General features: G+C 41.3%; 1 protein-coding gene across 1 annotated transcript in view; it reads right to left on the reverse strand.

Annotated features, from left to right (window-relative positions):
* The window catches only part of igdcc3 (immunoglobulin superfamily, DCC subclass, member 3), a 59,215-nt gene that overhangs the window by 26,401 nt on the left and 16,049 nt on the right, over positions 1 to 16,765 (reverse strand). The window contains exons 3-5 of the mRNA XM_079666235.1: positions 1,488 to 1,632; positions 1,241 to 1,371; positions 893 to 1,030 (exon numbers count right to left, since the gene is read on the reverse strand). Of these exons, the coding sequence (XP_079522361.1) occupies positions 893 to 1,030; positions 1,241 to 1,371; positions 1,488 to 1,632 (414 nt within the window). The remainder of the gene's footprint in view (positions 1 to 892; positions 1,031 to 1,240; positions 1,372 to 1,487; positions 1,633 to 16,765) is intronic.

Here is a 16,765-nt window from a genome sequence, read left to right on the forward strand (position 1 = left end):
TTTTTCTACTATATTTCTTTCTCTCTCTCTTGCCCCCTTAATCAGTTTCTCTCTGTCAGGCACTAATTAACTTAGTGTCAGAAGAGAAAGAGCACAAGCTAGTGGGCTGTGGTGCTGTTGAATGAATAGCAGCAAACAAACTCTGGCATTAAGAGTGAGTGACTGATGTGAAACTATCAGATTCATTATGCACCTTGTCCCAGCCTCCCTGCCGTAATCTAATTCATACAAATCCCATCGTGTTAGCATTTCATTCTAGCGACATTGTGTAAACCAATACCCTCAATCTGATTATGCCCAAATGCTTGGGAAGGGCTGCAATTTACATTTGGAGCAGCAAATCAGATTGCATAATAGGTAAAGAAAATAGATACCTGATTGGAAAAATGGTCACGACAAACCTTGAGTGATAGTAAAGACAAAATGTGGGAGGGGGAAACTAATGGTATATGTTTCAGCACCTCATAGCAATTACTCAGATGCTCGTCGGTGCTTCGAAGGAGGTTCAACTTCATGAGGAGATGAAGCATGCATTTATCAACACAAAGACGAACATAATGTTTAGCCCCAAGGCCTAATGTTGAATCCCATTGCCTCATGTATGTACGCAATGGATGCTCCATTGTATCAAATGTATTCTGTGCGCTCATGTACATTACACAATGCAGTACGGATCAAAGCTGTGCTGCAGAGAACTACAAAGACACAAGGACACCAAGCACATGCAACCCACACAAAACTCTCAGATTTCCCAAGCACAAACGCACACAGGGCTCAATGACACATGAATCCTCAGAAACACAAACACACTTGCATAGAATAAAACATTTCAAATCCATATGTGCACCTTGTGGGGTGGTTTCTTTGATCTGATCTGGATTTATTTCCTCACCTAGTCTGCTCCAAGACACGATGGGTCGGGGGTATCCGGTGGCAACACACTCCAAAATGGCGGTTTGGTGAACAGTGAGGGTGAGGTTTTCCGGACCGACCACTATCATAGGCTCTTTGTAAACAGATGACTGAGAGCCTGGAGAAAAACACAGGGGGAGAGGGGGGGATAAGATGGGACCAAGCATGATGGATGGCCTCCTTTAATTGGATTTCTCTAGAGTGCATTAGCTCGATATCTCCTGAATGAGGCAGGAAAACAATAGGTTTGGAAAAATCTAGGGATATGCGGGGTAGATAGCATGCTCATGGTATGTAGATGTGAAATATAAGATTCAAATGCACCGACCTGATACAGTGAGAAGTGCCTCGGTGCTGTGTTTCACTCCTGCACTGTTATGAGCCACACAGCAGAACTTTCCACTGTCCTTGTCACGCACACCTGTGATCTGCAGAACACCTGTCGGCAAGAGGGTGTACCTACGAGAGAAAACAGAGGCAGGGGGAGACAAATACGATGAGACCTGGTAAATGGACGATAACATGCTGCCATCTAAAATCTCTAAGTATCAGGCTGTGATGTGGTCTGCTCCAACCTCTCGTCCTTGGTGTCCACCGGACGGCTGTCTTTCTCCCAGCTGATGAGCGGCTCTGGCAGACCGTGGATCTGGCACTGGAATCTTGCCACGCCGGCCTCCTCAGCGTGAACTGACTCTGGTTGTTCATGGAAGTCTGCCATGGCTGTAGAGAGAGGGAGAGCGGGATATTAATTTGTAAACATCACAACAGCAAGCCTGGCAGCTTACAGGGAAGCACTATTTCTGCAAGAACACACAGCTTCACACGTTGCACATTTTTATAGACCAAGAAAATATGGAGTATTTTCTTCACACATTAATGTTGTCCTTTACAATCTTGTCTATATATCTGCAAGGGTAAAGTAAAAGAGCTTCACAAGCTGTGTGAAGTGGCAATGACTAAGTGCATTCACAAGCTCAAGATAAGAGATAATGATTCACAGGATGTGAATACCGACTAGCTGAAAAAGTATACAAGTGTAGGAATGCTGTATTTAGGAACACAACATCATCTTTTAACAGCGCTTGACATAAAGTAGAGATGTCCCGATCCGATCACGTGATCGGGGATCGGAGCCGATCACGTGATTTTCAAAAGATCGGAATCGGAAGAAAAAAATCGGGGATCGGGATTTTTTTTTTTTAAATACTTTTTTTTTTTTTTATTATTCAATGTTACAAAACAAAAATTACCATGTTCAAGTCTAAAAGTCATCCTGAGGCCTTAGTTTTGGTTTCAAATTACACAACATCATGTATGTGTTGCTTCTTTGAGGCTTGTTTTCATAGACCTGGTTGCTTATTTCTCTCAAATCTGGCAACAGAGTGGGCAGGGCAGTGTCTAATTGTAGCAGTAAGCTAACGAGTACTGATAAGCTTTATTTTGTTTTGATCCAATGCTGTACAACTAAACTGATCCAATGCTGCTGTGAAAGAAAGAAGCTATATCCATGTTGGATAGAATATCCAATTTAAATAAAAAAATAACCTTAAGGGACAACTTGAATGCTTTTTTTCTTTTTTTTCTCTTAATGCATTGCATAAAGATCGGATCGGGAAAAATCGGTATCGGTAAATTGTTAAAATCAAATGATCGGAATCGGATCGGGAGCAAAAAAAGGTGATCGGGACATCCCTAACATAAAGTGCATACTTCTAGCTTTACACGTCAAAGTACTACACAGATCAATGACTATATAGTCTGTTGAAGATGAGAAGGAGAAATAGTGCCAGTTGTAAAGTATTATTTTGAAGCCATGAGTTAAAAAGGAGGAACAGCTTTCCTTTTTATAGAGAACAATTATTTTGTTCAGAAAGATACACAGCTTGTGTGACTATGACTACTAGATTGAAGATGGAGGACTCATAGACTGACACTTATACTGACATCCACGGCCACTACAATAATGCCTTGAACATTCCTTAGATACTAAAGGGGAGCCACTTTAAGCATTTTTCTATGATGGCTACAACCTATTACTATACTGATGTTGCATTCTCCAAAGGACTCTAACATTTTATAAAACTTTATAAAACGTTTTCTTTCTACACAAATGGAGACACTTTAATGTTTTTGTTAAATCCGCAAATATTGTTCCCTTGCACTGAGGTGGAGAGTAATCGCATTGTAATTTTTTTTTTAATCCAAGCAAGTGCGACAGAAAACAACTGAAAGAGATTATTTTCTCTATAAAGGCAAAAATATACCTTCTTCTTTCAAAAGGAATATCTAATTAGTGATGCAACAGTTATTCTGAGCCTTTAAGAAGAAACATGTTCCAGCTATAGGAGCATCTGGTGTACAACTCTATCTGAGTCATCAGGTGCTCAAGGTGATGTCTACATACATGCCGATATAAATGTAAGATAGAGGGAGTATGGATTTCCTGCCATATGTTGACATTCAGCATGTAGACCTGGCATGTTTTTAAAGATGCTTACTAACACAAACAAAGACAACAAACACACACACACACACATATTGCTATGTAGCATAACCAGTATCGATATCCCTACAGAGGGCCTCACTCAGCTGCACTTCACATTTCTACTTGCGGCAGAACAAAAGCAACATTGAAGGTGGAGCCAGCAACAAACTCAATTAGAGAGAGGCCCTCTTCTTCCACAGTTCTCCCTCCTTCTTCAACACAAGTGTACTCATTTAAACGTCAACCATAATTAACTAGGAAACAGGAGGACTTGTCTGAACACTGTCAGCATAACAAGAGGGACGGACCCTTATTATTTCATAACCTCGTGCTCTTCCCAACCTGTAGCCGGCGTCAATTCATTACTTGCAGAAAGAGTTTATTTCTGACTGACAGCTGCTTGTTGACTGTTTGTCTTTTCACTTATTTATATTTCTGTTCCCACTTGTCTTTATTTTGCACAGCAGACACTTATATACTGGTAATGGATTTCAATCCCTTCCTACTTATCATTCATATTTGGAAAGGGGATAACAAAGAGAAAACACAATATATGTCTGATTGGAAATAAAACCAAACCACCAAAAAATGTTTTAATGGACCACAGACAGATACTTTAGAAAGAGTGGCAGTACTTTAGACCCATGTGTCTGCAACAGTGGTCTAGCACTTCGATTATTCCATTTAGGAGCCTAATAAGAAGTGGGGCATTCTCCAACACGAGTTGACCTTAGATCTCTGATTGGATGTATGGCGCTTTAATATAAACATTTAACCATTATAATTGAGTATCTTTCCAGCAGTGCCAGCTTCACTTCCTACGCTACAAGATCTCTTTGAGAGAAGAGATGGCACGTCCACTTGTTCCCACTGGCTCAAGATAAATTACGCCCCAAAAAATCAGACTGTTACTCAGCCTGACAGGGGCTCAAATTTTTCCTTTGGCCCCTGTATTACGAGGCCACACTTAAACAGCTGCATATCTTACTGGGGTAATTCAGCTTAAGTGCCTATCTCAGGGGCCCAACTGAATTTTTCCACCTGGGACCCACAACCTTCTAGCCATAAAACATTTTAGGCTAACCTCACTGTGAAGTTTAGACAGCCTAAAAGTCACAGAGAACATTTACCAGATTTTATCACCAAATGAGTATTATAGCACATATGCAGCTTTTGATATGTACTTTAGATAATAATAGTTTTCTTTAATCACAGCTAACTGCAAACTCTAGGCATTTTAATCATTTCACTTAATGTGTAAAACACTGAACATAATTTCAAAAAAAGTATTGTATATCTCACAAGACAGTCTATTTGCCCGTACGAATATTTTCATGGGTTCTCACTTCTATTCGTGACTCGCTGACAAAAGCAATCAGAAATACTTTCTGTATCGGCTTGTCGTAACACGGAGCCGGGGGTAGAGACTGGCAGAGTCAGGCATCGAATCAAATCCCTGAAGGCACTGTCGCTGCAGAAAGGTTAGGAGCAGTGAAACAGCTAGGAACCCTTCAAAAAATAATGGTGAGTGACAGATCTGATCAAAGAAGCTTGCTGTCTTGGAATTCAGTCTTAAATTGAGATACAAACATGCTGCTGTTTTTACTTTCCATGTGTACTGGGAACACTGGGGACATGGAGAAAGAAACACAATTGCACTTGAATGCTTAGGAACAAAGGAGTTAAAAAGGAGGAACAGCGCCTATGGGAGCTTTCTTGTGAATCTCTGCCAAGTAGTCATGGTGTCCGCCGATCTGGCTGTTGTGCGTCCACCGGCTAAACCCCCCTAACGGGCCCCACCCTTGGCCTTCATGCATAAAACATGGCTTCTCTAAGAGGCCCACACCCCTGCGCCTATCGACACACTCGTAGATCAGACACAATCTGAGAAATCACAATGGGGTTACATACTCAGATAAACACGTACAGAAGCAGAGAGACTTGTTAACCATCTGCGCTAGATGCAGAGGAAAACAGCCGTTCCTAATCTACATTGTGCATGTGGCTTTTTATTGTTGGAGAGGTTGCAGAGTCAATCTAAAGTCATAAAGCGCAGCTACAGCACAGACATATAAACATATGCAAAGAGCTGCTTCAACAGAAACAAACAACCATATCGATCCCCCTTCTGCTGCAGGAGAAGATAGACACACACGAGGAACTCTCACTCACCCCGACACACTAGCGCTAACGGACAAGCTCCTTTACGGTTTTTCACTCTTCCTTTGCTAAGTGTTGACAGACACGTGTTTAAAGACTGTCCACTACCAGCGTGATGCTGCTGGCGTCAATTGAGAAGGTCTAATTATTGCAATAATGGAGAGAATGGTTGGGGTGCATACTAAAAAGAAATCCATACATACAAGCGCGCAATTGCTCCTTCAACATATGTCTCCGTGACAACCACGAAAAGAATAATGAGTGAGGGAGAAATACGAGTAAAGGTCGCGGACACAAAATGTGAAGCGTGGTGATTTTGACAGATAGCTGAGCATTAAATAGGGTTGTGTCAAAACTCTGGTCATCTAATAATAGCCATCAAAGGAGAAGCACACCTGCACGTTTGTTTCAATTAAGGACCAAAAGTTCCAGAAGGAAACATCATCAGGCTAAGATGGTGTTTTAGTAACATTTAGGTCAAAATGTCACATCATGAAAAGACACAATATGAATGATGAAATACAAATCCAATCCATTATTGGGTTCGAGAGCCAATGAGGAGCTTAAAAACCAGTCGATGTTGATTCATTTCCCAATCCATCAATTTCACAGTGCTAAATATTTAGGATAGTTGATTTTTTTTTTTTTCCAATCCAAGCAACTCAGATTTATCTAATGAAGAAATGTAGATTAAATGGTGATTATGTGAATGACCTCTTGCTGCATTATGTTTTGCCTAATAGCCCAAAAGTAATGATCCATCTTCTTATTGCTCAGTTAAACACACGCACACCAGAGAATAATTAAGAACGTGATTAAAAGCCCAAACTGTGCGGTTTCCTGTGACGACTCCTGCAGCAATGTCCGAATCAACCAATCTGATGAAACACTTCCATTTGTTTCCTGGGGATGATTCATTGATATGACGGAGGTAATGACGCCAAGAGAAGGGCATGCATCCTACGGCACCGTTCAAACCTGCAGCTACGGTGCAAAGCTTCAGTGAGCTCCCATGTTAGAAATGTCATCTCCCTCCCTCACACCTTCGCTTGCCTCCAGCCCCCCGCCCCCTTCCATCCTCACATTTTCAAGCGTTTTCTCGACTCTTCATCGCACACCTCGCCCCACCCCCACGAGCCCTCTCAGGCCTGTGACATCATTAGGCGCATGTTGTTGAAGCAGTGGTGATGATTGCCGTACCCACCCCACCCCCACTTTGGTAAACCAGTAAAATAGAGATGAGGCCCATAAATAATGGAGTTGGTGTACGGTGCTATTCCAGCGTGGAGAGCCCACACTTCAGCAGCCTTTAAATAGGCATCCCTGAAATAGCAGGCCCTGTGCTGGCACCCCAGAGATGGCATTTTAATGCAGATGTGATATTTTATTGGCTCCCTGCCCCAATAGGCCCACCCTCCCCAAAGCCTGGGCACTGCTGTGATCAATCTGCTGGTTCGCGTTGCGTGATGCTTATCACCTACGAAAGGAAGGGCTGCACGTGCGAGGGCTGTCTCTGGCACACATTAATTTGACTTCTTTAAATGCTTTGGCACATCAACACCTTCCTGTCAGTACCTGCATGAGCAAAAGCATCAGTTAAGCTGCATTTCTGCCGTTCACGCTCTACTGGCAGAAGTAAGGATGCACATGAAAAACCAGACCTATTGGACATTGGTCACACTCAAATATACCCTTAATATGTCTTATATGGCAGGACCATGCCAGTATGCTAAGCACTATCTGGCACGTAATTGAGTGCAAACTTTGCAATTACATGTATTAGGCATGGGCGGTCTATTTGTATGCAACTTAACAATTAACTATTCACTTTGGTTTTTGCAATCTTCTATTACAAAAAGCAAAAAGTAAGTTTAAAGGAGCCAGATCAAATGTCAGGTGATCATATTAATTTGACCATGAATGTCTATACCAAAATTCATGGCAACCAAAAGCAATTACGACACTTTACTCAAAATGACAAACTCATGGTGACATTAGAGGAAAGGGGATCAACAAGTGATAAGTCTGTTGGAAAACATTGATGTCTGTTCCAAATGTAATTGTAATCATCCAATAGTCTGGACAAGAGTGATGCACGTCCGACCACAATCCCCAGAGTCACACCACTAGTTTGAATAAAAACAAACAATCAACAATTTAATTATCATCTTTATGGTTTTACAAATACTGTATTAATACTGACTGGTGTGCTCATACCAAATGTAAAAAAGAATCGGAAGCGCAGCGTATAATGCAATCAAACACCAACGTGTTGTGCATTTCAAAACATGGATCAGATAAATCTAAACCAAAGAACGCTGTAGCCTGTCCACAGATTTTCTTACCTTTCCTTAACTTGTCTTTGGCTCATATTTGGTTATATATCAACAAACGTCTGAACATGGCAGATTTTCTTTCTTCCCCTCTCACATAACAAAATTGTTTTGACTGGGACTGAATTCCCTTTTCTGCTTGTGTTGCAGGGTTGTTTGCATTAGCTTCCCCGTGGTGTGATTGTCCTTAGTCTGTTGTGTTGATCAATACTGTACAGCCTGTGTCCAATAACTTAAATATAGTAAGATGGATGGCTGCTATTAAGACTCCCTGTCGAAGGTTGAGGGAGCAGCGATGCTACAATAGTTACCACTCACAATAAAGCTTGACATTTCTTCTCTGTTTAATCATAAAAAGTTAATGAGAGGCAATGATATGCACAGTGACCCGAAAAATAGAGACCCCTGCATATAGGGCGATCTAACATGACACTCCTGTAATTAATAGTACCTTTGTGAAGACACACATGAACGTTTAAACAATTACAGCTCAATGATAACCGAGCAAACTCAATCTGCTGATGATGAAATTCCAAAGCTCTTTCACACAGAAAATCAATTGTGTGTTTTATATCCCGTTTCATCTGATCATTATTTGTTATTTAAATTATTATCCTTATTAATAACATATAGCAGCCTTTTTGTTATATAATATTGCTACTGTAAATCCTTTGGTGGCTCAATAGCATTATAGGTTTGTCTATATTCAATACTGTCATGCTTTGTTTTACTGCTTGCCAAGATTGCCGATGCTGAACAAACACTGAAACTGAATATTTAAACAGTGTAAACATTATGAGTGTAAAGTCACTTGCTCTGGGTCAGCGTTAAGTAGAACAGTAATTAAGGTAAGAAGATAAAAGCTTATCTGTCACACAGAGAGAATATGATTGGAAGACACATTGCTCACTGCCAAGTTGCTTTTCCCTCTGCCGCTCCAAACCCCGACACCCCAGGGACAAAGCCTGGGCCCCACTAGTGCCCTGCATGTGCCTCTGTCACACTCCTTACTCCTGCTTCACCTTGAGCCCCCTCCACCCTCCGCCCTCCACCCTCCACCACCCACCCTATTGTCCCTCCGGCCTCTGCTCCTCCCACTCCATCACCCCCAGCTCCTGCACCCCTGCTCTGCCCCTGTAGCCCCAAATCTCCACTCTAAGCCTCCTACACTCACTCCAGCATGCAGGCCCTAATTAAAGAGAGACCCATTAAAGCACAACAGATGCTGGAAATTAAGGGATTATTTAAATGATTCAAGTCGGGACTTGGGTAAGATTAGAGACAAGTGAGAGAGTGAACGAGCTGGGGGAGGACAACAGAGAATAAAGGGTTAAAATAACAGACAAACCACTGCCATGAAAAGAAGCATTTGATTTACACCACACATTTTTTCTGTGAACCTTGTTGATATTGTTTCCTTTCTTTAATAATAAAAAAGTGTTAATATGTGTATTGTGCATGCAGGGACTCACAAACAACAAAGGAAGGGTCTGATGTGTGAGAACAAAAAGAGCCGGCCTTTTGTAATATTTAAAGTAACTAACTGGGCGTAAAACTGTGTACTCATTAAACAACTTCAAACATTCCCTCATGATAATGAGAAACAGGGCTCTAAAGGGCATCCTTTCAGTTCTCCAAATACCTCTCTGATAGTGTGTTTCCCACACAGCACATCACACTACCTAGTTTAATCTATAACACACACGTCTCAAACATGGGCCCAGTACGTTCAGTCTCAGTATAATGTGCGTACAATTCTATATGATAATCTGTATTAATATTGTATATTCAATAGAGATACTTTAGGTATACATCTTTCACCGTTGATATGTACACATGTACTGTTTTTGTTTATTTGTTTATAGTTTACTGTTTATATATATATATTTGCTGTTTATGTTTATTTTGTATTTTATTTGTATAAGAAATGAGAGGTAAAGAGTGTCTGAGGACTCACACAGAGCATACTCTCCCATAGGCCTGTAATAAAAATAATTGTATCTCCTCTTAACTTGCTGCCCCTCCCTCCCCTTTAGTTTGTCCCTCTGCCAAATTAGCACCCGACTGAGGAGACTGCATGTGCGATGCCTCCTGAGAGGTGAAGTCCCATTAACCTTTTTCAGACTTTGCTCCTCTAGCTTCAGCCTGCAGTGTTTTTGTCTTGACAGGGTTTAAAAATATGCATAATGACACTGGGCTGGTCTGTACGATTATAACACCTTGACTTATCTCTGATGAGTATTGCTAGTTCACGTGTGGCTCATAGAGGCATGGGAGCTAGCACCATTTGTTTCCTAGGAAGTAAGTAACACACAGCACTTTGTACAGCCTGTTACAGCAGTATCCATTGAATTCTTGAGTAGAAAACCAATTTTCAGAAGAGTACTAAAATAAAGCCTGAGAGAAGTGAAAGCTGAAAGTATACCCGAGGCTAACCTGTAAGTGGGTCAGGATTTGGGCTCTCCGTAGATTGCTCATGTATTACCTTTCCTCTCTCCTTTAACTTGTTACAGAGCGGAGAGTACATCTTTAATTCATTTCTTTTTGAATCTTGAGTATTTCAGATGGCATTAGGCTTTCCTTGAGGGACTGTGCTCAAAATCAATTGGTAGTAGAATAATTCAACTTCTTTACTCACACATGTACTCTTTACACACTACTAACACTTAAGCAATTATTAGCGTCAGTAAGGCTGGCCAACAGAAGCCATTTACCACACCTATTACGTGTCAATTTTGACATCAGGCTTTAATAGAAAAACATTTTTGTCGAAGGGTTTCTTGCAGAGAGTAATGGACATTAATGAATATTCTCTCACTTTTCTTTTTCACACTTGATTGTTGCAGAGAAGAGGCAATTCCGTCACAGTGACATTCTCTACTTGCCCAGAGGCCATATATCTGATTAATATCGCCAACACCTCAGCATGCAACGGCCTGCTTTAGAATTCAAATTAGATGCCTCTCCCGTCATCTAACCAGTATATATGAGCTCATATCCACATGAATTATGTGCTGTCTTTTATTCAGCCCATTCACTGTACGCCCTCTGCACAAAAGCGAAACCATACAACTGCTTTATCCCTGTCTTGTCTTGTTTCTCTATGGTGTTGGAGAGTTTGAGATATTTTCAAGCGCTAGGAGACATCTGGGGTAAGATAACGTTTATATTCAAATGGAAATGCCATTACATTCTTCTTTGGCTCGTCTCCGCCTCTTGTTTTGTGAAGCCAGAAATAAGCGAGGCCCGCTGACAGCAGTGGCTCTGAATAACAACCTGGACGGACATTTGGCATCACAATTATCCTCAGTCCAACACTCATTACTTCCACCTCATTAGAGGACAACTGTTGGCTAGTCAGGCCAGTCTGAGGAGGCCAGAATGAATCTCTTCCGAAGAGACTTTCCTTTATGCTGCTGTTTCTTGATCATATATCGCTGGTGGAAAGAACACAAGTGTAGGGAAATTTACATAGATGTATATTCCTCGATGTGTAAGTTGGTTCCTCTCTGAGAGCTTAGCCTTCCATGTTAACTATGCATCTGACAGTGATTTCGAGGGGGGCTGGCCTGAACCAGGGGTAGATGGATGACCCCACATCTGGCACTCCCATGGGACATCTGAAAGACGAAGGGCGGGACCGGCCCATGCGCTCCACTGCATCTCACAGCACCCTGCAGACTGGGTTCCCCTAATGGCTGTAAATGTCACCCCTTCTTCCTTCAATGCCACACACACACACACACACACACACACACACACACACACACACACACACACACACACACACACACACACACACACACACACACACACACACACACACACACACACACACACACACACACACACACACACACACACACATACACACACACACACACACACACACACACACACACACACACACACACACACACACACTCACACACACACACACACACTCACAGTAGCCTTTGGCAGTTGTAAGAGGGAGATCCCCTCAGCTGTGTGGTTCCCATCGGACATTTATGTGTGTCTCAGTGTCCCTGTTGGTTTTCAAAAATGCTATCCTGATCAAATGTACAGTCATTTATTTGTATTTATGTTTTTTGTATATTCTGTGTTGAAATTTGACCGTTTGTTTTGCTATTATGTAGCTGACACTGGAAATGATAAACCTAAAGGCTGTTGCGATTACTAAAACTACCAAATATGACTTAATGTACAATGACAAGTACACTTTTCCATTAAGTGTTGCCACAACACTTAAGCAAAAGGATCAAGTCAGCACATGTAAATAATGTATTAATATATCCTATTGAATCCATTATAACATGTCAAACAGCTTACCAGAAAAGTATGGATGTCTGGTCAATTCTACCCAAGTCATTTGGTCCTTGATAGAATCCTTAAGTACACATTTTTAGACATTCTTTTTGAAACCTCTTAACTGTTGATGGCTCACTTACAAATTTCAATGACCCCTCTCCTTAAAATCAGGTGTGGTTAAACCTCTACTTAAGAGACCACAACTTGATTCAGGGTCTGAATAAAAACAGTTATGTTCACTGTCTCCAGCCTTCCTTTAAGTAGTTTGAAGTCAGGGTGTTCATCACTACTGTACATCAACATGATCTGATGTGAAATATTTAGTACCTCTGGGCTCCTTTCTTAGCCCACTGTTTCACCTCGGCATGATTATTGTTACATTTTATTATCAGCCCGTTGGTTAAGCTTCCTTTTATTGGCTCCCTTTTCAGACTTCAAAATGCTTTGAGGGACTTACAAAATTGTAAATATGCATGTCCCTGCAAACTCTCTGATCTCCTTAAACCATATTGCATGCTCTCAGAATACAAGGTTCCCGTCCGTCCCCAGGGTAAAAAGCAGTCAGCAGGTTACAGGCTTTTTTACTATCATGCCCTCTTCCTGTTACTCTGTTGAGGCCTTTAAATACAATTTCTCATAATTGTCTATAGCCTACTGTCAATATTTTACATTGTCTATTCTGAACACATGTGACTGCAGCATATCTGTAAGTCCTGGAAGAGAGATCCGTCCTCTTTTGCTCTTTCTGGGGTTTATTCAATTCATCTGCCTGTTAAAATATTTTGGGGAGTTTTTCTAAATAGGGTATCTTTGGACAGAGGGTGTATCTGAATGACAATAAATGATCCTTGTATACCGTATAGATTGTAAAGCTCCATAGGCAAATGTGTAATTTGCGATATTGTGCTCTATAAAATAAATTGAATTGAATCAACCAATTTAATTAGGTTTATCTAATAGCCATGGTCTATTTTTCAAAGCAAAAGCCTGATTCACATAGGGCGCTAATTCCCATATGTGCCATGTATATTTGCATGTCCTCAAATCTTCATTTTGAAAGCGTCTGAGGTGACAATGAATGTAGATGGCAATCTCTCTGTGGGCCGCGCACTTCTCTGCTTATCCATGTTGTGCAGGCCTAAGCTCATTCTAAAGCGCCTTCTCTTCTGCCTTTTCTTTTTTATTCTTGCTTTCCATTTTCACTGCCACATAATCTTAAGAGAACAGTAGCATTATGTTGTTGAAAATGAAAACCTTTTCATCAAATACACAAATTAGTTTTACCATAGGGCTAATAAGTAGTATTAATATTCTCACCATCTGCCATATTTAGCTTTCCACAAATAAGTAAAACAAATCTTAAGGGATTCAAACATATGTAACATACTGTAAAGGAGTCTGTCGTCACAAAGCAGCATGGTGCCTCTCTGCACGCATTGTGCTGTTGATATGCATCTCAGTCATTTCTGAGAAATGATCCCTTGTTACTTGGAAACCAGCCCTGGGACACACTGTCACTTTTACACTCAGCTTAAAACATGTAGACACACTTATTCACGCATGATGGCTTATACATGGCAAAGGTGGAGAGACATGCATGCGCTTACTGACATGCACAAAAATGAGTTTCTGTCTCTCCCCCACATGCACGCACACACACACAGACACACACGTCCAATCACTCACACCCCTCCCTGCTCCGTCAGCTCAACTGACAGCAGTAATGAGTTTCTTCTCTGCGTAAGCCAACTGGCACTCACTCAAGGGAATTTTTCAGGCTGAATTGCGGCCATTAATCACAATCCCGGGAAACACAGTGCCATCACGTGTGTGCGGTAAACAGAGATTTGTTCGTGGGGGGCAATGAGACTAAAACATAGTAAAGGAGGAGCTACCCACTGTGAAAAAGTCAGAGAGAGCGGACTGATGACGAAGGAATGAGAAGGACCATGAAAACATAACAAAGTGTTTGGTTTGTTAAATCATCGCCCTTTTGTTGAGTACACGTCTGGGCCTCAGCTCATACTGGGCTAAATGGAGGGTAAAGACAGGAAGAATGAAAAGCCCAGATGCTCTATTCTGTAAATATGAGCTCAATTACTAGGAAGAGAGAAGCTGTGACATCAATCATGATCAACAAGATATGTGGGACAGCCTTCTGCTAACCACTGCACACATGACAGATTAGACTCACATTCATGAACATGTAAACAGAGCAATAAATCGTGTGTGCTGTAGAGTCACATTTTAAATGCAAAGAGAGAGTCAGTGGAATAAAATCTAAATATTTCCAGTGCCGCTACAGTGAAAGAAGCCCTTAAAGAAGAGCACAGAGCATTTAAGAAGCAGCAGCCATTAATGTATGGACAATTGCTTTCCCCTCGGATTGTGACGTCAAGATATTGTCACCAGTCTGTCCTCTTGTTGAGACAGCTGGAAATTAAGTCTGCCTCTTATTGTCTTTTCAATCTTTTCCCTCCCTCTTTCCCTCCATTCAGGCTGCCAGCTGACTACGGTCACCAGGGATATTACTGCCCCTTGCTGATCCCAGTCCCCCACCCCCTTGCATCAAAACTGGCTAATCCTGATGAATTCATGTTAATATGCAGTCAGTAACCCCAAGCTCTTTTTGGACGCACATGTGCGACTGCCACGCCCACAGCATGGGGTCTAGTTCACACCAATTCAGCAGGAAAAATAACCACAGAGCAAGAAGAGCAGAAGAGGAAAGGCAAGTGCAAGCCCTGTCATAACCACTTAGCGTTACGAGACAGCGGGTGAGAAATGAAAGCCCTTTGTCTCTGCTTCTGCCTTCAGTGTGTGTGCAAACAAAGAATGTGCAGATACTGTATTTGTTACGATGGCATATCTGTTCTATCAGATAATGAAATACCATTTTCAGGACTTGTAAACAAAGAGCAGCTCTGGATTTACATAAATTGAGAGAAATTTTTTCTATGAAAAAAGAAATCCCATGGCTAGGGCTTGTGAACAATAGAATAAAATACAGGCTTTGTCTTCTTTACCTACTGCAAACACAATTCGTATTATTTAATCAGAATGATGATTTAGTGATAAAATGACTTTAAGTGACAAATTGTGGTTTTAACAGCTCAAAATGTACATTTTGTACATATATATTCGGTGGACTTACAGTCCCCAACATAAAGATATCCAGTTACATGTCATGTAAAGGAAAATAATAATAGTACATTCTCAAAAATTGAGCAAGGAAATGTTTTACACAAATCGATAATCAAAGAAAATGTCCCCAATAATTATCTGTAAAACACTTATTTGATTTTAATGTCTTCTCCCAATTACGTCAAACTATTATTTTCCCCCAAATATATTGTGATATGTTACATAAGAGGTCCTCTGACCGAAAGACAAGACCTGGGATATTTAGAAGAAGTCCCTGACTCACATATCAATGTTTGTGTTCTCTGCTTTTAGATTTGAAAGTAAGATAATGTCCTCAAACAAAGAGGTTAACAAATAACTGCGCTGGTGGCTCTCTGACTATAATGCTATTCCATGAATTGGATGGCAGGAGCACTACCATAAGCTGTCAGACATAAGCACATATCACTGGGCTCTTCTAACCTGCCATCAGCCAGCTAACCCTCTAAAACTGTCTTCCCACTCACAAATAATGCCTATGCTGGCAAATGGAGAGGCTATTAAACCACTAGTATCATGTTTCATCTTTTCACGCTGAGGCAATGAAATGGTCCAGCTTACGACTTACTAACACACGACATGAAACCAATTCTGCAAAGGAAAAAAACTGAGATACATTCATAAATATGATTAAAGACTGCGGTTGGAGAGATGATACAGATTCTTTATGTGATTTTAAAATAAACACATCTCATCCTCTGAGCAGCTACTGAAAGAAACATCTCTTACGATGGATCCCAAAATTGCTACTACATCACTTGAGATGGGAATTTAATTAAATGAGTGCTTCAATGGGGCAGTTGGAGGGGGGGAATTAGCCTTAGTGTCATGTCTATGTGTAGAAGGAATGCTCACTGCACATAAGTTATTGTGTTTAACTTGCAGCAGGTATGTACAGTCACTGACCATACGCCTGAGAAAGATTGTGCACATGTCCACGTCAGTGCATGTATTTGATGTTAAGCGTAGGTAATGTGCATGTTACAGTGAGGAATTACGAGTGTGGGGTCAGGGGAGCAGTTTTCCGGCATGTTCTAACGGCAGAGGCGTGCTTCTTCAAGCTAAGCAAACTCGCCGCTGTTGCTTTGCATCCTGCTACCTATCGAAAGCTGCCCTTGAAACAAAGCTGCCGGGGTCAGGAGGTCACGGCACAGCATCAGAATGGAATGTTCCTTCCTGGTTCAAGGTCCAGCCTCCAGAGCCAGAGGGGCCCAGAGATCATTTGAGACCACTGACACATGCTCCATCTATTTTACTCCCCACCTCTCTCCGCTTTTATCTTCTCCTGCATGCTTATTCTGCTGTGGCCTACTTGCTGTGCCACTCTAATCACTCAAATTAAAGCCGAAAAGTAATCTACACTTCTACATCATGATTACAT

This window comes from Notothenia rossii (genome assembly GCF_949606895.1).
Source record: "Notothenia rossii genome assembly, chromosome: 2".
Taxonomy (NCBI): domain Eukaryota; kingdom Metazoa; phylum Chordata; class Actinopteri; order Perciformes; family Nototheniidae; genus Notothenia; species Notothenia rossii.